The sequence below is a fragment of the Enhydra lutris genome, unplaced genomic scaffold, assembly GCF_002288905.1.
Source record: "Enhydra lutris kenyoni isolate GAN:26980312 unplaced genomic scaffold, ASM228890v2 scaffoldscaffold40, whole genome shotgun sequence".
NCBI lineage: Eukaryota > Metazoa > Chordata > Mammalia > Carnivora > Mustelidae > Enhydra > Enhydra lutris.
The window spans coordinates 7,284,549-7,308,194 of NW_019154124.1; the positions used below are offsets into that span (position 1 = coordinate 7,284,549).

At 40.5% G+C, this 23,646-nt stretch overlaps 1 protein-coding gene across 1 annotated transcript in view; it reads right to left on the reverse strand.

Moving 5' to 3' along the window:
- LOC111155266 (membrane associated guanylate kinase, WW and PDZ domain containing 2) overlaps positions 1 to 23,646 on the reverse strand; it is a 1,380,110-nt gene that overhangs the window by 109,081 nt on the left and 1,247,383 nt on the right. Inside the window, 4 exon segments of the mRNA XM_022515392.1 lie at positions 10,534 to 10,677; positions 11,319 to 11,538; positions 16,774 to 16,927; positions 20,287 to 20,472. Of these exon segments, the coding sequence (XP_022371100.1) occupies positions 10,534 to 10,677; positions 11,319 to 11,538; positions 16,774 to 16,927; positions 20,287 to 20,472 (704 nt within the window).

Below are 23,646 nucleotides of genomic sequence, written 5' to 3' on the forward strand. Positions count from 1 at the left end.
CAGTCAACAAAACCAAAAGACAACTAACAGAATGGGAGAAGATATTTGCAAATGACATATCAGATAAAGGGCTAGTATCCAAAATCTATAAAGAACTTACCAAACTCAACACCCAAAGAACAAAGAATCCCATCGAGAAATGGGCAGAAGATAATGAACAGACATTTCTGCAGAGAAGAAATCCAAATGGCCAACAGACACATGAAAAAGTGCTCAAGAGCAGTTGGCATCAGGGAAATCCAGATCAAAACCACAGTGAGTTACCACCTCACGCAAGTCAGAATGGCTAAAATTTACAAGTCAGGAAATGACAGATGTTGGCAAGGATAAGGAGAAAGATGAACCCTCCTACACTGTAGATGGGAATGCAAGCTGGTGCAGCCACTCTGGAAACAGTATGGAGGTCCCTCAAAAAGTTGACAACAGAGCTACCCTACGACCCAGCAATTGCACTACTTGTTATTTACCCTAAAGAAACAAATGTAGTGATCTGAAGGGGCACATGCACCCCAATGTTTATACAGCAATGTCCACAATAGCCAAATTAGGGAAAGAGCCTAGATGTCCATCAACAGATGAATGGATAAAGAAGATGTTTTATATATATATATATATATATATATATATATATAATGGAACACTATGCAGCGATCGAAAAATGAAATCTTGCCATGTGCAACGATGTGCATAGTACTAGAGGGTATTATGCTAAGTGAAATAAGTCAATCAGAGAAAGACAATTGTCATATGATCTCACTGATATGAGGAATTTGAGAAATGAGACAGAGGATCATAGGGGAAGGGAGGAAAAAATGAAACAAGACAAAACCAGAAAGGGAGACAAACCATAAGAGACTCTTAATCTCAGGAAACAAACTGAGGGGTGCTGAAGGGGAGGAAGGTGGGAGGGATGGGGTAGCTGGATGATGGACATTGGGGAGGGTGTGTGCTATGGTGAGCGCTGTGACTTGTGTAAGACTGATGAATCACAGACCTGTACCTCTGAAACAAATAGTACATTATATGTTAATTTAAAAAAAAAAAGAAGAAAAAAAAAAAAAAGAAGAAAAAAAAAAAAAAAGAAAAGGTAGCTGTGATCCACACAATTGCCTGCAGACTTGTTTCATTTTGCATGCACACCTTTTTAAATTAAAAAAGAACATTTTTTCAAGTCTGGCTGATTCTTAAAAATATGGGTTTTTGCTTTCTCTTGAAAGTTTGAAGACTTAGAAGGAGAAAGCCAGCAGCCCTCTGATTAGCAGCTGGCCTGGGTTCATTGTGGCTGCTCCTCAGAAGGGGCAAGGGCTCTCCATGCCTCACACATTCATATTCCCCACCCAGCCCAGGCAGGCATGTGAATTTGGGACCCTACCTCCCTCTTTCTGAGACTGTGGGCCCAAGCAGAGCTTCTTCTGCAAGCTGAGGTGGCAGAGGGTGAGGACACCAGGCTGCTCTCTGCCCAGAACCCAGTGGTGAGTGCATCATGATGGCCTTGAGAGTGTGCAGACCTCGCCCCTTGTCTGTGGAGTTCTCAGGCAAGCCTGGAGCAGGGGCAAGGACTCACTAGAAATCAAGAATAAACAACTAGCCAGAAAACCCCTATAGATTTAAAAATACAAAAGAAGAGCACTTTTTATTTTTATTTTTATTTTTTTTAAGATTTGTTTATTTATCCGACAGACAGAAATCACAAGTAGGCAGAGAGGCAGGCAGAGAGAGAGGAGGAAGTGGGCTCCCTGCTGAGCAGAGAGCCCGATGTGGGGCTTGATCCCAGGACCCTGGGACCACGACCTGAGCCGAAGGCAGAGGCTTTAACCCACTGAGCCACCCAGGCGCCCCAAGAAGAGCACTTTTTAAATGATCTATGAGTCAAAGAGGAAATCGCAGTAGAAATTAAAATATATTTACAACTTAAAATCATGAACATACTACATATCAAAACCACAGCTTTAAATTCATACATTATTAATAGAAATGGAGAAAAATGGATAATTACTGACCTAAGCATCCAACTTAAGGAGCAATAATAAACAAAAACAAAAACAAAAGAGAGTAAAAGAAAATGGAGAGAGCGATACTAAGTAGAAAAACAGTAATGAGTAAGCAACAGAACAAATATGAAAGCTGGTTCTGTAAAGAGAGGAAAAAATGGACAAATCTCTGGCATGATTAATAAAGATAAAACAAAGAATGCACAAAGAAACAGCTATCAAATAAATGAGATCAGGACATTAAAACAAATCCTTCAGACATTAAAAATATAATAAGAAACATTAAAAACACTTTGGAAACTAAGACGGAATAGGCAAATTATTAGAAAAAGGAAATTTATTAGAATTGACTCAAAAAGAAATAGAAAACCTGAAGAATACCCTAGTTTTTATAGAAATGTAATTAGTGATTTAAAATTTTCACATGAAGAAAACATATGAGGTTTGGATGGATTTACAGGTTCATTCTACCAAACATGCAAGGACAATTCTCAGCTTACATAAACTTTCCCAGACAGCAACAACAATGACAACCACAGAAAGGATTATTCCTCCTCACTTGATAAGGCTAGAATAACATTAATATCAAAATCATTCAACAACACTACAAGAAAAAATTTCAGGGCAATCTTATCCAAGAATAAAGATACAAATATCCTAAAGCGATAATCAGGAACTGAATTGATCAAGGCATAAAAAAGATCATTATGGATAAAGAGGATTTATCTGAGGAAATCAAGAGTGATAATAAAATAAAACCTATTAATATGATTAATCATATTAATCAGCATGTTAAAAAAGATCATATGATACTTCCCATGGATATAGAAATAGTACATAAAATTCAACACCAAATCCTAACAATGTCTAACAAACTGGTAAGAGAAGAGAACATTCTTGACCTGAGAAAGGTTACCTATATAAATTCGTTAAACATTATGTTTAGTGATGAAATGTTAAAAGCATTCCCTTTAAGACTAGAAACAGAACAAGAGTGCTTGCTTTGACCACTTCTATTTAGAGTCACATTGGAAGTTGAATATGTGCAGTAAAATAAGAAAAAAAAATGAAAGAACTTAAAAGACCCAGAACTCTCATTATTTGCCGAAAATGTGTTTACCTATGTAGAAAATCTAGAGGTAGCTACAGATAAATTACTTGAATTAATAAAAAAGTTTAGTAATTTTGCATGATACAATTGATCAACATGCAAAAATCAATTCTCTTTCTTTTCACTGGTGACAGTTTATCTTAATATTTCATTAAGAATACTATATATCGGGATGGCTCAGTTGAGCAACTGACTCTTGATTTTGGCTCAGGTCATGATCTCAGCGTTGTGAGACTGAGCCCACACGGGGCTTGGTGCTGAGCACAGAGCCTGCTTAGGATTCTCTCTCCTTCTGCTCCTTCCCCACGCTCAAGTGCCAGGCTTTCTCTCTCTCTAAAAAAAAATAAAAATAAATAGGGGTGCCTGGGTGGCTCAGTCACCCCTCTTCTGAAGGCAGAAGAACATCTGCCTTCAGGTCGAGTCATGATCCTGGGGTCCTGGAATCGAGCCTTGCATCAGGCTCCCTGCTCCTCGGGAAGCCTGCGTCTCCCTCTCCCATTCCCCCTGCTTGTGTTCCCTCTCTCACTGTCTCTCTCTGTCAAATAAATAAACACAATCTTTAAAAAAATAAATAAAAATATTATAATAAGAACAAAAATAAAACAAAGTGCCTAGAGTCAGTCTAGCAAAATACTTGCAGGTACGTTATGAGAAAAAAACCCATAAACTTTGAGTAGTTTATGGAAAACCTAAATAAATGGATCATATCATGTTCATGGACAGAAAGATTCAGTATTATGAAAATTATAAATATTATAGAGTTTTCCCATATTTCTTATAGATTCCAAATAATTTTAATACAAATCCTACTAGGACAAGCAAATTCTAAAAATTTATATTGAAGGGCAAAGATTCAAGAACATCCAGATGCTCCTGAAAAATTAAGATGTGTGTCCAGGATGAGTGGATGGATAGTTTTTCTATCAAAAATCAAGTCTTACTAAAAGGTAGATAAGTAGAATGTTGATGTAGGCATAGACAAATAGAAAAGCAGAACAGTGTAAATAATCTATAAACAGACCTTTGCACATAGAAATTTTATTCATTATAGGGCTATCATTGTAGACTGGGGTAAAATGAGGGGCATTCAACCAATGATGCTGTGGCAGGTGGTTATCCATATAGAAAAACCAAAACTGGGTTTCTTCCTTATACTACACAGAGAAATCAATTCTAGGTGATTAAAGACTCAGAAATGAAAAGCAAAACTATAGAACTTTAAGAAAAAGATACAGGAAATCTTTAAGAATATGAATGAGGGAACAATTTTTTCAAAGACAACACAGAAAGTGGGAACTATGAAAGAAAGGGTTTATTTAGTCAATTACACTAAAATTAAGGCTTTGTATTTACCAAAGTGCATCAGAAATAAAGTGAAACTACAAGTCAAAAACTGGAGTAAGATATTTGCAACATAACAATTGATGAAAAACTATCACCAAGCATCTATGGAAACTTCTCTAATCAATATGAAAAGAAGAAACAATTCAACAGAAAATAGGGAAAATGTGTGAATAGGCATTTTTGTTTACGAGAAAACACAAATGCTGAATAAACATAAGAAAAGATGATGAACACCATATTTAATCAAGAGATGCAAATTTAAACCTAAATGATGTGTCATTTTCTACCTACCTATTAGAAGCTGAAATAGAGTTTTATGAGGAGTGTATAAATTTGTATCAACACTTAGGAAAATAATTTTTTGTTATTTAGTTAAGTTAAATATGTGCCCACCTAGGTATATTGGCTGCTAGAAAAATTCTTGCATATGTGCAGCAGGAAATATGTAGAAGGATTTTGTTAGTTATGAAAAGCTCAACTCAAATGTCCACTGACATGGAAAATCTCGAATCTCCATGGATAACTACTATCGACTATAGCATATTCATACAATGGAATGATTTGCAGTATTGAAAATAAGTGAACTATAGCGTTATGTATCAACATGGATGAGTCTTACGAGTATAGAGTATAAAAAGCAAACTACAGAGAAGGACATGTACAATGGGATTTATTTATATAAAGTTCCCCAAGTGTGCAAAACTAAATGAATAATATAGTTGAGAGATACACACATTTGTAGTAAAACTGGAAGGAATGATGAATGTTTGTTTAGAGTGGTGGTTCTCTGGGGGCTGGAGTGTGTGGGGAAGTTGAGTCACAGGAGATTGATCATATTCTGTTTTTTAAGCAGGGCTAGGATTTGTGGGGGCTTGAATCATTTCTAGTGTTCACACCTACAAAAACAGAACTGCCATATGATCCAGCAATTGCACTACTAGATATTTATCCAAAGGACACAAAAATAGTGATTTGAAGGGATACATGTACCTGGATATTTACTGCAGCATTATCAACAACAGCCAAACTACGGAAAGAGCCCAAATGCTCATCGACTGATGAATAAAGAAAATGGGATGCATATATGTATAAGGGAATATTACTCAGGCATCAACAAGAATGAAGTCTTGCCATTTGTAATGACACAGATGGGGTGTGTTATGTTAAGCAAGTCAGTCAGTCAGAGAAAGACAAATAGCATATGATTCCATTCATATGTGGAGTTTAAGAAACAAAAGCAAATGATCGTAGGGGAAAAAAGAGCAGCAAACCAAGAAACAGATTCTTGACTATGGAGAACAAAGTGATGGTCACCAGAGGTGGGGGTGGGGAGATGGGGGAAATAGGTGATGGGGATTAAGGAGTTGTGATGAGCCCTGGATGTTAAATGTTAAGTACTGAATCACTAAACTGTATACCTGAAACTAATATTATACTGCATGTTAACTACCTGGAATTTAAATAAAAGCCAAAAAAAAAAAAAAAAAAAAGAAGATGGATAAGCAATATCTTTTTTGAACCAAGATTTTTTAGGTTACCCTGAGGCCCACTGCAGGCAGACTTGTGCATATGAATTTCAAGAAGATAAGCCATTTTATAAATAAGCCTATTTGATGCTAAAAAGGTATATACAATTGTTACACAGCTGTTAAGGTGATGAAGCTAAAAAATGATGCTCTTTTTTATAACAGAAAGTATGTTTTATGGAAATGGAGAATATATTATGTTATATGGAAACAGGAAAATACTTTACCTTTTCAAGACCAAACTTGGTCTCCTTTCAGAGTCTTTTTAAACTTGACTGTCAGACTATTTACGTGATTAGAACTACTATCCTTACTTCCAAATGTCTCTTGATTTCTTAAGATCCCCTGCTTCACCAGTAAAGTATTTTGCATATTCATTATTCTTTGCCCGTGTTTCCTATTTATTTTTAGTTTTTAATTACATTGTGTCCCTAAGAGCTTTGTACCAGAGATTTATTCATCAGTACAAAATTTTATCCCTCTCAACTTTATTAGACTATTTTACAAACTGGAAAACATTTTCCTTTTTAAAACATATCCATTAATTGTTTCTAATAAGTTCTTACACTTTTGCTTAAAAACTGAATGTCGTTTGTGTTTTTATGACATTAGCCTTCCTGAGTGACTGAAGAAAAGCAATCAGACATGACGGTTGTGTTTCTGTTTTCTATTCTCTGTATTTTCTGCATTTACAGATTATGTTTTGTCTGTTCAAATTTTTTAATTTTTTTTAAGAGAGAGAGAGGGTGCTTGTGCACACAGAGCAGGGAGAGGCAGAGGGAGAAGGAGAGGGAGACAGAATCCTAAGCAGTTTCCATGCCCAGCATGGAGCCCAACACAGGCCTTGATCTCATGACCCGAGCTAAAATCAAGAGTCAGACACTCAACTGACTGAGCCTCCCAGGTGTTCCAGACATATTTTAAAAATATGTATCTGTGCCACAGTTTCTTCAAACCCCCAGTGTGAGGACCGTGTCCTTACACCCATGTTCCTCACCTCCCCTGGCACCAGGGCACCTGGCTTTCTTGTACTATTAAATGCCACCACTGTCCTACAACGAGGGCTATCGTAAAAGACCCAGGAAAAGTCCCAGGTTCAGAGGCTAATGTCTGGTGCAATAACTAAGTGTTCAAAAGAGCTATTATTTACATCCCTGACCCACGAGCCTGGTAATTCATTAGTTGTTACAGGAAATGTTTTTTCAGAATCATCCAGCACTCTCACAGTAATTCTGATGTGAGTAGTTCTGTTACGCTGTGTTTCATCTAAGGTATCCAGCTATGATCAGATCATTATCTGGCTTTTTCCGATCATGAGAAAGGGGGGGAAAATACAACCTTTTCCCCACATTTATTTGATCATTAAGTGGCTGTGTGTTTAGTTTGCACATAGCGGAAATGATGGATTAAGACTGAAGGTGAAGGGATCCCATTAACAAGGAGAAATGTGCCTTCGTGTTTTAAAGGCTGGGAAGGACCTGGTGCTAGCTTCTCTACGTCTTGAGCTTATTTTTAATGACAGCCCATGAATCTCTTGTCCACCTATTTTTCTCAGGAGTCTTGGAACTTCACAACGAAGTCATAATATCCATGGAGTAAAGAGCGGCCCTGCAAGCATCACCTGCAGGGATGATTCAGATCTGTGTATGTGTCCGGGCCCCAGGGGTATCAAGGGTGAATCTTACAGTATGCTGAAAAATGGGTCCCTGATTGATTTTATTGTAAAATTTCCAAATTGGAAACCTTATTATCCAGTTTGTGCATTAGTCTAAAGTAATCAAGTCAGAGTCATGCAAATATTTATCAGTCCTGGTCCTTGCCAAAATAATTGAAACACATCTGTGAATCACAGGTTATTGCCAATTCCTGATAAGCACAGACGAAGGTACAAAACACTAGCTTAAATGATTAAAATTTGATAATAAACATTAAAACAAGATCTGATTTAGTTATGTGCTATGATGAAGAACAACCATGCAGATATAAAGTAGTTACCTAATTCTGACAGTAGCTAATATGGACACCTTTGAACTTACGTGGTGATGATGTCCTTTTCCCTGACAGGAAGTCAGTCACCCTGGACAAATTCTCTACTGGTTTCTGAGTGAGAAACCAACCCCTGACAACATTTGAGTATTAAATATAACCCATAAAGAGCAGAAAAAAAGTCTTCCATTCATCTCTGCTAAGTTCCCAGCCTTAATTTAAAGATTGGAGATAAAATCAACCAGTAAAATTTTATTCATTGGATTTCTGTGACTCCCAAGTGGTTCCTTTTCTTTGAGAATTAAGTGCTGGAAATATATATATATATATATATATATATATATACATATATAATAGTCCCAAATAAACTAATCCATATTATCTCAAACCAGCCATAAAATTCCTTTTAGAGGGGCGCCTGGGTGGCTCAGTGGGTTAGAGCCTCTGCCTTCGGCTTAGGTCATGATCTCAGGGTCCTGGGATTGAGCCCCGCGTCGGGCTCTCTGCTCAGCAGGGAGCCTGCTTCCCTTCCTCTCTCTCTGCCTGCCTCTCTGCCTACTTGTGATCTCTGTCTGTCAAATAAATAAAATCTTTAAAAAAAAAAAATCCTTTTAAATAGCTTGTACACAGAAGAATCGGTTGCCCCATAAAACTGGCATGTAAAATTATAAAATTATAAAATACTGCTTATTTTTATAATCTGTGAAAAGAAGTTAAAACACCATTTTCTGAAACCCAGGTAGAGGACTCATTTTTATCACTTGCCAGAAGAAAAAGCATCTTTCATGAAATTGAGCACCTGCCTACAGAATTCTAAATCTGTGTTTACATGGGTTTAGAAATACCAGTTAAACTGCTGGAACAGGATGGAAATGTCCTTTGACAAGACCTGGGGGGAATTAACAAAGCCTGAGCCACACACATCCTATCTTTGTCCTACCTTGTCAAGTCAGCTTCCCTCGGGCTCAGTTAGAAGTTCTCAAACTTCACCTTGCATCAGATTCACCAGGGGGTGAATCAAACAATGCTGACCCCACTCCTAGAGTTTCTGATTCTATAGGTCTGTGGTGGGCTCAGGATTTGCATGTCTGACATGTTCCCAGGTGATGCTGATGCCAGGGACCCAGCAGAGAACGACTGCTCGGGCTTGAATTCTCTAAGAAAGAATATTCTTTTAACAGAAGAATACTTCTATATTTAGGCTTCTAGGCCTTGGGAGTACTGTATATATTAGCAGCCATTTAGATCATTTGTTTAAAAATGTGGCCACCGTTTGGAACCCACACAGTCCACGTCTGAAGTCCACTGCAGGGTAGGTGGGCTATCCTGTCTTCTAAGGGTCCAGTCACTTCGCTCATGGCCTTTGTGCCGTGTGGTTTTTACCTGCACCACGAAGATTTTGGTTTATTTAATCCCTTGTGAGTTGGCTTTGCATCATGTTAAGAAAGTGACTTCTGTGTTTAGGGAAGCCAGGTTGCCTAACCTAAAACCCTCTATAGATGGGGAAAGGGGAGGTGCAGGGCACAGGCTCTCTCGAGTCAGCCCTTGCCTGGGTTTGAATTCCAGCTGGAATACTTCCCAGTTGTCAAGAATTGTGAGAAAATTGGGAGAAAAACTGACATGATTTATGTTCTTCCCACTTTGTATTATGGATGATTCACTGACATGGGGTGAAAATCACAGAAATGGTAGACTTGGTGGTAGGAATAACAGATTCACTTAGTTATTTGGGAGCAAGTGGCTGGTAAAGCTCACCCCAAGAATCTGAGGTTCCAGAAGCCAAGAACCACAGCTTTTCTGTATTAATTTAAAGGACAAAGAGGGAGGACAAGAACGAATTCTAGATTTTGTTTATCATGGCTAACCTTTATTATGTGCTTACTAATGGCCATTTTGTAGAAAGAGAGGCAGAGAGAGACACTAATAGTCTATATTCTCCTCGTTTTGTTTTATACCTTTAGATGGAGTCAGTTACCCATCAGATGCCTCAAAATCCTATACATTAAAAAAATCCACCTCAGCTTGCACTATACTTGGAAAATGTCACCATTTTTAAAGACAACACGTGTCCAAGAAGCCGAGTCCCCTTTTTTCCAGTATCAAAGCCAAAAGACCAGTCAACTCAAGAGAAATCTTTCCAAAGAAACAAAGAACCATTTGATTAATAAACTTGAAGAAAAGAAAGCGTAAGACAAAATAAAATTTCAAAAGATTTACTCTCAAATGAAAACTAAATATCATCAAAGTAAAGGAAAAATTATGGATCCGTGTTTTGATTTCAAACTATTTCTTACGTTGCTCTGTACCTTTTCTTTAGTTTGCTCTTCAGAGAAACTGTATCTTTAAAACATTACAATGAGATTTGCCAATTGGAAAGGTACATGCAAGAAAGTGAGAAATAATATAATTCTTAAATAACGTTAGACCAGACTTTTAGAAAACTGAGTCATGCAATGGAAAGAGGGCAAACCCTATGCCAAATCTGCTTGCTGAATTGCCTGCTTTGGTACTCTGATACTACAGTGGGTTGTTCTTTCAGAATTAGGTGGTTCTATAAAAAGGAAAGTGTTCTTACCCTCATCCTTCCGTTCCTTATTGCAGGCCCATCTTCTGCCAATCTCAACACGTACAAATCCATTTTGTATTCTCTTCCTCCACGAATGCTGAATCCAAAGCCTTTGGCTCCTTTCTCCATGTCCACAGTGAAATAATCAAAATCCTTTAGATTTGGGCAGAAAATGGAATAAATAGTTGTTTAATATTAGAGAAGCTTCTGTGGTCAGTCTCTCTGTTCTCCTTCTCTCTTATAGTTAATATCTCCAATGATGTGATACTGTGAGAAAAAGTACCCTGACTTCACCATCTAGTAAAAGGCAAGATGAAATTCCAAAGAGTCAAGAAGGTCTTAATGCAGTTGACTTGGTCATTAAGAAAACTACTATAGGGGTGCCTGGGTGGCTCAATCGGTTGAGCATCTGTCTTGGCTTGGGTCATGATCCCAGAATCCTGGCATCGAGTCTCAGATTGGGCTCCCTGTCCAGCAGGGAGCCGGCATCTCCCTCTCCTCCCTACTTGTGCTCTCTCCCTGTCTCTGTCTGTCTCTCTCAAATAAATAAAATCTTAAAAAAAAAAAAAAATCTACTATAGAGCATGTTTACTCCGGTATTCATCCATTTACTTGGCAAACGTAATGACTGCACACAGGCCTGAGTGATATTACCTCTCCTTTGGGTTTTCTCATTCACTGCTGTTGAGCACCATTAATAAATGTATCAGAGGGGTGTGTGTGTGTGTGTATGTGTGTTGTGTATTACAGGTTTGTTCATTAGAAACCGAAATGTGACAGGGTCTCTGAGGTACCTGGGGCTGCCTGTAGTCCGCCAGAGGGTACTGCCTGGTGTCAGGTGAGTGCTGCCTGTAGTCCAACAGGGGAGGCTGCCTGTAGTCTGAGGGTGGGGGTTGCTGGTAGTCTCCTCCCGGTGGCTGCCTGTAGTCCAGTGGCGGCTGCCTGTAGTCCGTGAATGGAGGCTGTCGGATGTCTGGTTTCACATCTTGCCTTGCTTTTACTTCTGACCTGTAACTAAATGAATGGAAATGGGATTTGCTCAGATAACTCAGGATTCTGAGGGGATTACAAGGACCACATGACCTCTAGGCATGGGTGGGCCACCCCTCTTGGTGGTCCTTTTGCGGGTTCAGGACCCTGAGAAAGTTACTGATGAGAAGTACTATTTTAAAATCTTTGACAAATGAAATCAAGAAATAAGAAATTGAGGTAAACATGGTGGCTCAACCAGGGCTTTGTGGAAAAGGAGTTAGGGACAGCCTTCTTTGACTCTGGCTTCTTAAAACCTTGCACAACTATAGCAAAGCTAGGAGCTAAACACGGAACTGTATCTCAGACTCTCAGTCTTTCTCAACACCAGTGAATCAACTCTATCCAACTCTCTCTCTCCCACACACATTCATCACTTCATGAAGCACAACTAAAGTGATCTTAGATCTAAATACTCCATGAATATATAATGAAGGGCTATTTTAACCCACTAGGTTGGGTCCTTTTGACTATCTTACAGAGGTTAAAAGACTGATAGCAAACTCTAATCACCAGCTACAAGTCAAGCAGCAAGTCACTGGGTCATTCCTAAGAGTAGGAACATATTACAGAGTTTAAATATTAGGCTGTAACTACCAGATCAGTATCAGGTGCTATTATCAGATACTACCACAGCCGTAAGACGAAAGGGATGAAAGGGAAGGCAAACGTGTTTGTGTCCAACATTTGTCTCTTTCTCGTTTCTAGATATTCCCTCACAGCAGCCCCTCCCCTATCCATGGCAGTTATATGCCAAGACCTCAGGGGTTGTCTGAAATGCATAGAGTACTGAACCCTGTATATACTATGCTTTTTCCTACATGTACACACCTATGATAAAGTTTAATTTATAAATTAGGCACAGTGAGAGATTATCAACAGAACTAGTAATAACACAGGACAATTATAGTAATATACTGTATTAAAGTTATGTGAGTGTGGTCTCTCTCTTTCAGAATATCTTACTGTCCTGTACTCACCCTTCTCGTGATGATGTGAAATGACAAAATGCTTGAGTGATGAGATGAAGTGAGGGGTGTGACCTACGCACTATGAGTACATTGTGTAGCCTTAGGCTAGGTTATTACTGACCTTCTGACAACCAGTCAGAAGGAGGATTATCTGCTTCCTGACCATCCTTGACCTCAAGTACCTGAGACCATGGGAAGCAAACCTGTAGATTAAGGAGGGGGAGTGGGGGCTTCTGTACTCATAAAATAAGTACAGAAACCAGAGTTAGTTGTTTAGTGTTGTTTTGTGAATCCAAACTGCTCTAAACTGAAGGGGTTCCTAGTTTCAAAAGGAGACTAAGAGAGCTAATGCCTACCATTATGGGATCATTAATAATGTAACCTGAAAAGTTATCACCATAGTATAAAGGCCACTTAATTCTGTAATTCATTGTCTACTGTCACAGCCACAGTCCATAATGAGCTGCTCAGTAATCCAGGAAGATTAAAAAGAATACATTCAATCTAATGACAATTTTATCTAAAATTAATATAAAGGATTTGAGGAATTGAGAAAATATTTAGGACCAAGGAAAAACTCAAATGTGTTGAGAAAACAGGATCTAAACCAGTAGAATTTTTATCTTTAAAACCCAGATTTTTTTTTTTTTTTACACTGGCTTACGGTCTCACTGATGCTGATTATTACTATTTTTAAAAATCACTCACCTGAACAATTGCCATTACTGCAATCTAATATTTGGTGAGGACACACTAAGAATGCAGAGCCATAGATATATTTACTTGGGGTTTTTGGAGGAGGTTTTCAATCAACACTTTGAGCAGGTCCCGTTTATAACTTAACCCTGCAGATGGGACACATTCCTCTTGGGGACTGCACAGTTTGGGCTTTGCTTTGTAGCTCAGCAAGGTGTCCAGTGCACTCACAGATTGGGAGTATGCATGCTGAGAGCAGGATTATTTAAACATGCTTTGAATACAATGCCGAACCACACAAATGCAGGAGTTAAGCAAAAAGAACCCAACTGGCCGGCATTTGTTGGCATGCGTTGATGTCTTCCTAGAAAACTATTTGGTAGATTAGACATCACATTGTTTTGAGTCACTCTATTTTCATAATCTGTGTGCCAGGGGCATGCTGTATCTGTTACATGCTCCCTTTCCAACCAGATGTGTCATGAGGTGTAGCAAAAGAGGGGGAAATGTAGGCTCCCCAAAGATTACGCAGCAACCCAGAATAGGAGCTGTTAAGATGCAAAAGCTGTCACCCACCCCTGCCTTCTGGTGCTCAAACACGCATTTGACCCCAGTGCCGAGTGTCAGGATTTTATGTTGAACTGCACATTGAGGAGTTTTTAATAAGGAAAATACGCTTAATTTTTTATGTGTGTTGCTGACTTCTAAGTGAATGATATCCTGGCTTGGGCAAAAATTATGTTGCTTTGAATGTATAAAAAACTCTATTTTCAGGAAAACTCAAGATGATTAGAAAAAAATACGGCCTCTTTAAAATTCCTTTACTCTTTGTAGTTGTTAATTCCATTATTAATGAGATTTTAGAGATAATAAAACCAGATTTCTAGTGACAAATTTTAACAGAATTTGATGGTACGAGCAAGTTCCAGAACCAGGAAACATGGCCCGTGATCGGGGATCTTGTGGGATTTTGCCTCATATGGGCCTTTTAAGAATTCCTTCCAGCCTTAAGCATCTAGGGTTTAAAGTCTGTGAAAGAAGTCAATTTCCAATGTTCTTCCATTGACCTCGCCATTTAAAATGCAGTCAAATATTAATTGCCCTAGCTGGGGAAGGTGAACTCTGCTATTTAGATTTCCACATTGGCTCTTTTGCTGTTTTCAACAAACACTTCTCCTTGACTACTGTTTTGTTCATGTCCATATTAAAACTATTTTGTTTCCCACGTATACACTGAAAGGATTTTAAGGGACAGATAAATAAGGAGAGGTGTGCGGGGTGTCCCTTGGAAGCCAAGCTGAGAGTAAACAAGATGGGATTAGAACATTCAGTCATCCTAATCATAGAATGAGCTTTGCAAACAGACTGCCATTTAATTTTCTCCGACTTTCCTGGGGAATCAGGCTGGATGTGACATGGAGCTAGGTGGGCACTTCTAATACAAACGAACTAATAGGAGACACATCCAGGGTGCTTGGCGTACAAGCTATCTTGAAGACATCTCTAGCCTGATCCACAGAAAGGCAAAGAGTTCCTGATACACTGACCATTTTTAAACGCAGCTAGGAAAATGATTCTGGGATCTGTAAAATGATTAATCTCTTCATTCATATGTAAATGAGCCACTTGCTAACCATCAACAATGAAGGCAGGAAACCAGAGTGCCAAGAAAGGTCCCTCTAGGAGTCAGCACTTTCCAGGCTTTTAATATTAGTGAAGCAACAACAGCTAAGAACTCCGGGAAAATTCGCTGTTGATTTATAAAAATTTGAGTCAGGTCCATCTGTTAATCTCCGGATTAGGAAATATTTTATTCTGTAGTCAGGACAAAAAAATATTCCAAAGACTGCTGCTTCTCTGCTAAGGGACGACAAGTCCCACCTGTGAGGTAGTAGAAGTTGGGGAATGACCGTGACCTTGCCCAGATGTTATTCCCCACACTGACCCCGTAACATGACAGGAATGAGATTACCCACCCCAAAGCCAGAAGCAAGAAGCCAACATCCAGGGGAGTCTGACTCTGGAAAAGTGAGATGGAACTGTGGCTGGGAGGTTTGCAGACAGTGGGAGAGTCATCAGAAGACTCTGAATCTGGCTCAAAGACTGCATCCACTCAGCCACTTCTTCCTGAGTCCAAAGGGGGATCTGGGGAAAGCCTGTGCGATCCGTTGAAATAGGGGACACATCAGTGGCTTATTACTGAGGCAGCCAGGACTCACTCCTCCTACGGGTGGTCAAATTCTTACCTCCCTATCATTTGCTTTACGGTCTTTAGTCTTTTTTCTTCCCTGGAATAGATTAAACCCATAACCAGCTGAGGACAACAGACATTTCCTTTTCCGTGAAAGCAAACGGGAGAGCTCTGAGGAGAGCAGGGCTTTCTGGAAATAGCACCTGTGGCAGAGAGAAAATATTTGCTTTGCAGCCTTGTGAGTGATAAACCCACAGAGTTCTGGGACTTGGAAATTTGGTCTCACTTCATCTTCACCAACACGGGAGGCAGAAGCTGGGAAGCAGATGTTCAGAAAACATTAGAATTATGGAAAAGACCGGCGAGAGTTTTGTACACAGAGACGTTCCTATAGATTGTTCTGTTTTTCTCCTCTGAGAGAGAGGACACAGCATGGGAACGTGTCTTTATCTCTTTATTTAACGGCTCAACCTAACCCAGGCTCCCTGTCACACATGAGTCGAGTCGCAATAAGAAGACAATGCTGTTCTAATAGGGCATCCTTTTCTTCTAGAAGATCAAAGTGCCTTATTTACATGAGTTTTTGATCTGGAATGGAAGAACCTCATTAGATCATGGTAGGAGGCTCTAAGGCAATGTGCAGTAAAAAAATGCTGACGTTTATTAATGTTTACAAGTCTTTCCACACGTGCCCCTCTCCACACCACCATTACTCTCTGAGCCACCACCGTCATTGACCCCAGGACATTGGCAGCCACCTCCAACCGCTGAGTAACCTACATCCACTGTGACCAGCCTCTAGTCAGTTCTCCAGTTGGCCAACTGAGAGGCCTTGGAAAGCAAATCCAGGGATGTCCGTCTTCAGCATAAAACCCATTCCAATGACTTCTCACTACACTTAAGACCGAAATCTTTAACATGCTCATAAGACCCTGTAGAGGGGCCCCTACCACTCCCACTGGCTTCATCTCAAACCATGCTCCCGGCCTCTTTCCTCACTACCTTATTTCCACCTCTTTCAAGGTTGCTTGCTCCTTCCTGCCAAAGGGCCTTTGTCTATTTTCTTTACTCTAGACTCTCTTCAATGTGCTTTCCAGCTTCGTTAGCGCCTCCGGATCTATAACTGCTCATCACTTCTTCAGGAAAGGTTCTATTAATGTGAAGAACAGACACTTGTAGTTGCTAGTAAAATCACACTTGTGACACATACACACCATCTCAAAATCACAGAGAGGCGGACATAGCGATTTCTACTTTATGAAAAGTTCTCTTCTGCCTGTGTCGCGTCCTGTCCTGTCCCAAACTCTCCTCCTCCCCACCTCCTTCACCTCTCCGAGTCAGAAAAGCCAGGGGAAATTTTACCTATTTTCGTGTCCTTGCAGCTGAAGTGGCTGAGGAGGAGCTGGTTGGGCAACAGGGCTGTTGGGGGTGGCCGGGCTTGGCTGGGCCAGTGGACTCTGCTGGGCCATCGGGCTCTGCTTCTCTGAGCTGGGCGCCGAGGCTGGGCTGTTGAGCTCTGCAAAGGGGAGCCAAAGTGGCAAATGCAATCAGTTGGCATCTGATAAAGGGCCGCCTCAGAGACTCAAGGCTTTGGTTATTTCAGTTTCCATTAGACTTTAAGACGACAGGTTAAACTTATCAATTATCCAATCAAGTTCCAATACCATTCCCAGAATTAGTGTTATGTCATTAGTTATAAGTGTTGCTGAGCAAGGTCAGAAACAGAGTCTCTTGTCATTTTGTCAGGAGAAAAGATTCCAATAAAAAAAAAACAATTAAAACAATGAAAATATAACCCATAGGAGTGAGCTCTAGAACATATTCTATTCTATTTTTCCAGTGTTGCCCACTGACGGAAAACATTTAAGCCACCACTTTTTGGTTGTAATGACAAGTCCTACTGGTATTCCAAAGTTTGGATAAGGAACTTAATATAACAGAAATAAATGCTTTTCACAATGTTCTCTCTAGGCCTTGTTAGTCTTATTCTTTAATAACCCCCTGAACTCCCTGATTCTTCAAAGAAAAAAAGACTATCGGATAGAAAAATGTTCATGAAGTTGTTCTTGGTTAAAACAGCTTCTTGGATTTTCCTCTAATAGCCTCACACGTTCAACTGAAATTATCTGTATATATGATGTGATAGAAACAGAACAGACATATTTCAGCCTGGGGAAAATGGAAATGCGAGCCAGATTTTTAGTGAGCAATCTTGCTTAGAGTTAATTTCCATTAACTGTTTTACACGTAATGGTGTCTGCAAATAATAGGTTAAAAAGACCATGGTCATTTTCTTTTCTGTTCTTTTTATTTGGTTGGGTGATGAAAGGGACATGATCTATTCCTTTATAAGCCACTCTTCCCCTTTCTTCTCTGACAGCCCAAATTTTAAAATTTCTTCTCCCCCTGAAGGGTTTCTCAATCTCAGCACTGTTGACATTTGGGGCCAGATAATGCTTTGCTGTGGGGGCTGTCCTGTGCCCTATAGGGTGATTAGCAGTGTCCTCACCCTTGACCCCCCAGATGCCGGTAGTACCCCTATCCCTATAGTGACCATCAAAAATGTCTTCGAACCTCGCTGTACATTCCCCAGGGAGCAAAATCATCTCAGCTGAGAGCCACTGTTTTATACTGCAAGTCCAGTGACTGCCTGAGGCCTCAACGTCTTATAGCTCCAAGAGGGAATCAGGAGACAGAGTAAATTAGAGGGGACCAGGGGGAGCAAACCCATCCCTCTCCATGTGGGATGCTGCGACCCACCTACCGGTGATCTCCAGGGACTGCGTTTTCCAATGTCATTAATGAGTCAGCAGCTACAAACCAGTAATGAACTTGCTGTGTCTGGAAACGGTGACTTTTGGTGAACAGGCACTTAGATCCCTGTGGCCCTCAAGGCTGTGAGTTGTGATGCTCACTACTCTTCAGGCCTCAGGGGGGCAGCCTTACACAGAGAAATTCAAAAGACTAAGTGGGGGAATTTAAAATTCTTATCAGACGCACCATTTAAAGACAGTCTCTTCAATAAATGGTGCTGGGAAAACTGGACAGCTATATGTAGAAGAATGAAACTCGACCATTCTCTTACACCGTACACAAAGATAAACTCAAAATGGATAAAAGACCTCAACGTGAGACAGGAATCCATCAGAATCCTAGAGGAGAACATAGGCAGTAACCTCTTCGATATCAGCCACAGCAACTTTTTTTTTAATACTTTATTTATTTATTTATTTGAGAGAGAGACAGTGAGAGAGAGTATGAGCGAGGAGAAGGTCAGAGAGAGAAGCAGACTCCCCGTGGAGCTGGGAGCCCGATGCGGGACTCAATCCGCAGACTCTAGGATCATGACCTGAGCTGAAAGCAGTCGCTTAACCAACTGAGCCACACAGGCGCCCCAGCCACAGCAACTTCTTTCAAGATATGTCTCCAAAGGCAAAGGAAACAAAAGCGAAAATGAACTTTTGGGACTTCATCAAAATCAAAAGCTTCTGCACAGCAAAGGAAACAGTCAAGAAAACAAAGAGGCAACCCACGGAATGGGAGAAGATATTTGCAAATGACAGTATAGACAAAAGGTTGGTATCCAGGATCTATAAAGAACTCCTCAAACTCAACACACACAAAACAGATAATCATATCAAAAAATAGGGAGAAGATATGAACAGACACTTCTCCAATGAAGACATACAAATGGCTGTCAGACACATGAAAAATGTTCATCATCACTAGCCATCAGGGAGATTCAAATTAAAACCACTTTGAGATACCACCTTACACCAGTTAGAATGGCCAAAATTAGCAAGACAGAAACAACATGTGTTGGAGGGGATGTGGAGAAAGGGGAACCCTCTTACACTGTTGGTGGGAATGCAAGTTGGTGCAGCCACTTTGGAAAACAGTGTGGAGATTCCTCAAGAAATTAAAAATAGAGCTTCCCTATGACCCTGCAATTGCACTACTGGGTTTTACCCCAAAGATACAGATGTAGTGAAAAGAAGGGCCATCTGTACCCCAATGTTTATAGCAGCAATGGCCATGGTCGCCAAACTGTGGAAAGAACCAAGATGCCCTTCAACGGATGAATGGATAAGGAAGATGTGGTCCATATACACTATGGAGTATTATGCCTCCATCAGGAAGGATGAATACCCAACTTTTGTAGCAACATGGATGGGACTGGAAGAGATTCTGCTGAGTGAAATAAGTCAAGCAGAGAGAGTCAATTATCATATGGTTTCACTTATTTGTGGAGCATAGCAAATAGCATGGAGGACATGGGGAGTTAGGAGAACGGAGTTGAGGGAAATTGGAAGGGGAGGTGAACCATGAGAGACTATGGACTCTGAAAAACAATCTGAGGGGTTTGAAGTGGCAGGAGTGGGAGGTTGGGGGAACCAGGTGGTGGGATTAGAGAGGGCACGGATTGCATGGAGCACTGGGTGTGGTGCAAAAACAAGGAATACTGTTATGCTGAAAAAAAAAAAAAATAAATGAGCTCTCTTTATACCACAAAACTTCCTCCAGCTTTTCAGAATCAATCTGACTTTGAAGAATCCTCCGAAGCTTCACTGTGAACACAAATACTTTTTTTCTTTTTCAGATTTGTAACTCTATCATCTCTGTTGAATGGGTTCTGGCTTCATATCACCATAAAAAGAGTACTCCCGGGACCACAGGGGCTGATTGAATAACCCAGGGTTTTGGGATTCACACTTGTTATCTATAACGTCACACAGCTTGATCTCTGAATGAAACTGGTACGGAGAAAACAGGATCTGGGGCGCATGGGTGTGTGAATTTTTGCAAGTGTGGCAATGAGAATAAACTTTGGACCCTCTTGCCCTGCATGGATGGCAGCCAGGCTCAGGCACTCACCCTCCTGAGGAATGATGCGGAGGGTGACACTGAGACCCGCGTCCTTGATGAGCTTCACGATGTCTGCATGAGGCATGTTGATGATGGACTGGCCGTTCACTGCCAAGATCCGGTCTCCCACTTTCAGTTTTGCACAACGATCTGCGGGACTCCCATCGATGATGCGTCCGATTTTATGGGGCACAGCTAGAACAATCCACAACACAATCAGGTATCAGGGGTGTTCCCAACACATGTTCTATCTTTGCGTCCCAGCCCCACAGGAAACAACACGATGTCAGAAGTCTTCCTTCCATCGGTACATTTGCCTTTGGAAATCATAATCGTGCTTATTAAAGGCAGTTCTGTGCACACCCCTGAGATCAGCGTTTCTAAATTCAGGTCCTGTGCGGCGAGGGACCGATTCCAAACACAGGGACCCGGGGTTCTCACACTTCCGAGCATCACAATTACTAGAGAATTAAAAATACAGCCTGTTGGGCCATACCCCAGCCTTGTCCATCAGAATGTCCAGGCAGCAGGTGAGAATCATGAATTTTTAGATAGATCCTCAAGACATTCCACCACATGCAAAACCTTGAGAACCACAGGCATAAACTGTTGTGAGCTCATATCATAGAGACCATAATCCACAGTTTCAGAAAGATACAATAAATGCTAAGAATTTAATTTTTACTCTTTTCCATTTTATTGACAGGAGAAAACAGGGAAGGAAAGAAATCTGTATTAATGTGGGATGCTGTGGATGGTGGAGACACTAGGCTCAGTTGTCACATCAGTTACTAAGTTTCAGTTTCAAGGTTGATGCAATTTTCAAATCTTACCTCTTCTGATTTAATCGATTAAGTAGTGTTGAGATCTTGCTAATATCTGATGCATAATATATTTCATCAAAACTAAGATGTCATTACAACATACTTTTGTTTTAGGGAAAGAGAAAGAGGGAGGGAGGGAGGGAGGAAAGAAGGAAGGAAGGAAGGCAGGAGGAAAGGAAGAAAGAAAAATGCCATTATGACATACTTTTGTTTTAGGGAAAGAGAGAAAGAGAGAATGAGAGAGGGAGAGAAAGAGAGAGGGAGAAAGAAAGAAAGAGAGAAAGAAAAAAGTAAGAAGGGAGGGCAGAAGGGAAAGAGGGAGGAAGGACTCGACTCTTCTGATTAAACAAGGACACTCCGTGGACTGTAAGATGCTATATAATTTTTTTAGATATTAAAATAAGAAAATGTGCACTGTATTGATCAAAGAGGGCATATGTCTCTTTAAAACAACGAAAACTTTTATTTATTTATTTATTTATTTATTTATTTATTTATTTATTTATGTAGGGACAGCCAGGTACATGAGGATAAAGATTCTTTAGCAGGCTGACTTCTATCCGCTGTAAATGTGTGAGCGCCTATGAGCATACCTATTTCTGGAGTCAGATATCGATGGCACACAGAGTCCCTTTAACCGCCCCCCTGCCCCAAGGAGGTTACAATCTAGAATCCCGTTCCTTTTCCTTTCTCCCTTTTAGACAGGGATCCCAAGCCAGGAAATCACCTGTCAGTGTGACTCTGTATTGTTGCTCTCCCTGTGGACATCAGGTACCCATCTATCTGTGGAAAGCGGCAGAGACACTCATGATTTGTTATGCTCCAGGAATGTCTGTTCCCTGAACTCTCAATCTTACGTACGTGGTACAGCGAAAAGGCAGAACATCCGCTAATAACCACGGCAAGGAAGGATAATCAGTGAGTTAATGACCCAGGGCCTTGATCATATCTCCACTGTGAAAGGTTATAGACCGCATAAGAAAACACTGGCTGAGTCCGTGTTCCTGAAGTCAACGCATCATGTTGGAAGCTCAAACACCTTTTTATTTACCACAGACACTGATGGCTCTAATTAAGAACATCTTACTTAAAGCATACTAAAGATCATCTTAGGCTCTCGGGACAAGGTACTTCTCAAGCAGAAATGTAATAAAAACACATTCATTTACTTATTTAAAAAAATAAGGTATTGCGGGGCATCTGGGTGGCTCAGTCATTAAGCGTTTGCCTTCGGCTCAGGTTCGAGGGTCCTTGGTTTGAGCCCCGCATCAGGCTCCCTGCTCATTGGGAGGTCTGCCTCTCCCTCTCTCACTCCCCCTACTTCTGTTCCCTCTCCCTTGCTGCCCCTCTCTCTGTCAAATAAAGAAATAAAATCTTAAAAAAATAAGTTATTGCAAATTGCTTGATCTTCTGCCATAATGAGAATGGACAATTTGTTCCCGTTTTTGTCCCCTCCCAGTTCGGTACTCCCCTGAACCATGAATACATGTCTCCCTGGTTTCCCACATATCTATTGCTATCTCTCATGTGATCCTTGGAAAGTTACCGGACCTCCCTGATTTGTTTTTCAACAGGAAAATTGGGATAATAATACCACTGACTTCACAGGATGGTTTTGCGACTCAACTGAGTTGTCCCACGTGAAGTGACTAGGACAGTGCCTGGTGTAAGAACTGATCTGCAAGTTTTCACTTTTCCTTCATTCTTTTTATTACTATTATTTTTTAATGGTTCTGATATCACTATTGATATGTGCATATGCTTGTGTGTAGATAGCAGCTTAAATTCTTCCATGTGGGGTAAATCCATCCTATCACTAAAACTGAAGAAATGCTGCACTTATGACACGACAGTATCTCCTAAGGATCACCACAGGAAAACAGCTTCATTTGGGAAGGAGAGGTGTGTTTAGGGGATTATCTACAGATGCTAGATGAGGGCAAGCATCTTGTTTGTTTTTCTCTGGTTTTCCAAAAAAGATGTTGCGGATCTCTGGAGGAAAACACCAGCTTATAAGTAAGAGTTTATTATTCAAAGAGAAATCAGTGTAATATAGACGTCCTCATTATCTGCCTTGAGCCTTACACACACACACAATTATGACTACATTAAAATATATATCATTTTATCCTTAACAAATCATGTGAGATAGCCGATGGCATGACTCCCACATGTTTAGAGTGGAAGAAACTGAGGTACAGTCATCAGCAATTGGCCCAAGGTCACAGAGTCCAACCACGATTTAGAATCCCAGTCTGTCAGATTCCACAGGCTTTGCTCTCCACACCGTGTCTCTTGACATCTTGTGGTCTCTTCTCTCCATGCAAGCACTTGCTGCATGAGCCCCCGGGACTTGTGTTTGGGGAGTGAAGCCTGCCTTGAAGCAGGGAATCACCAACACTTCACCAGTGGCCCTCATTCAGGGGAGAGTGGGAGGTGGAAATTTTGCCTGAAGCTGGTTCTTTGTGGCTGCCGTCTTTTGACGGGCAGGGCATGAGGAGAAAGGGAGAGGAGCGGAGAGGAAGGAAGCAAGGGGGAGGAGAAG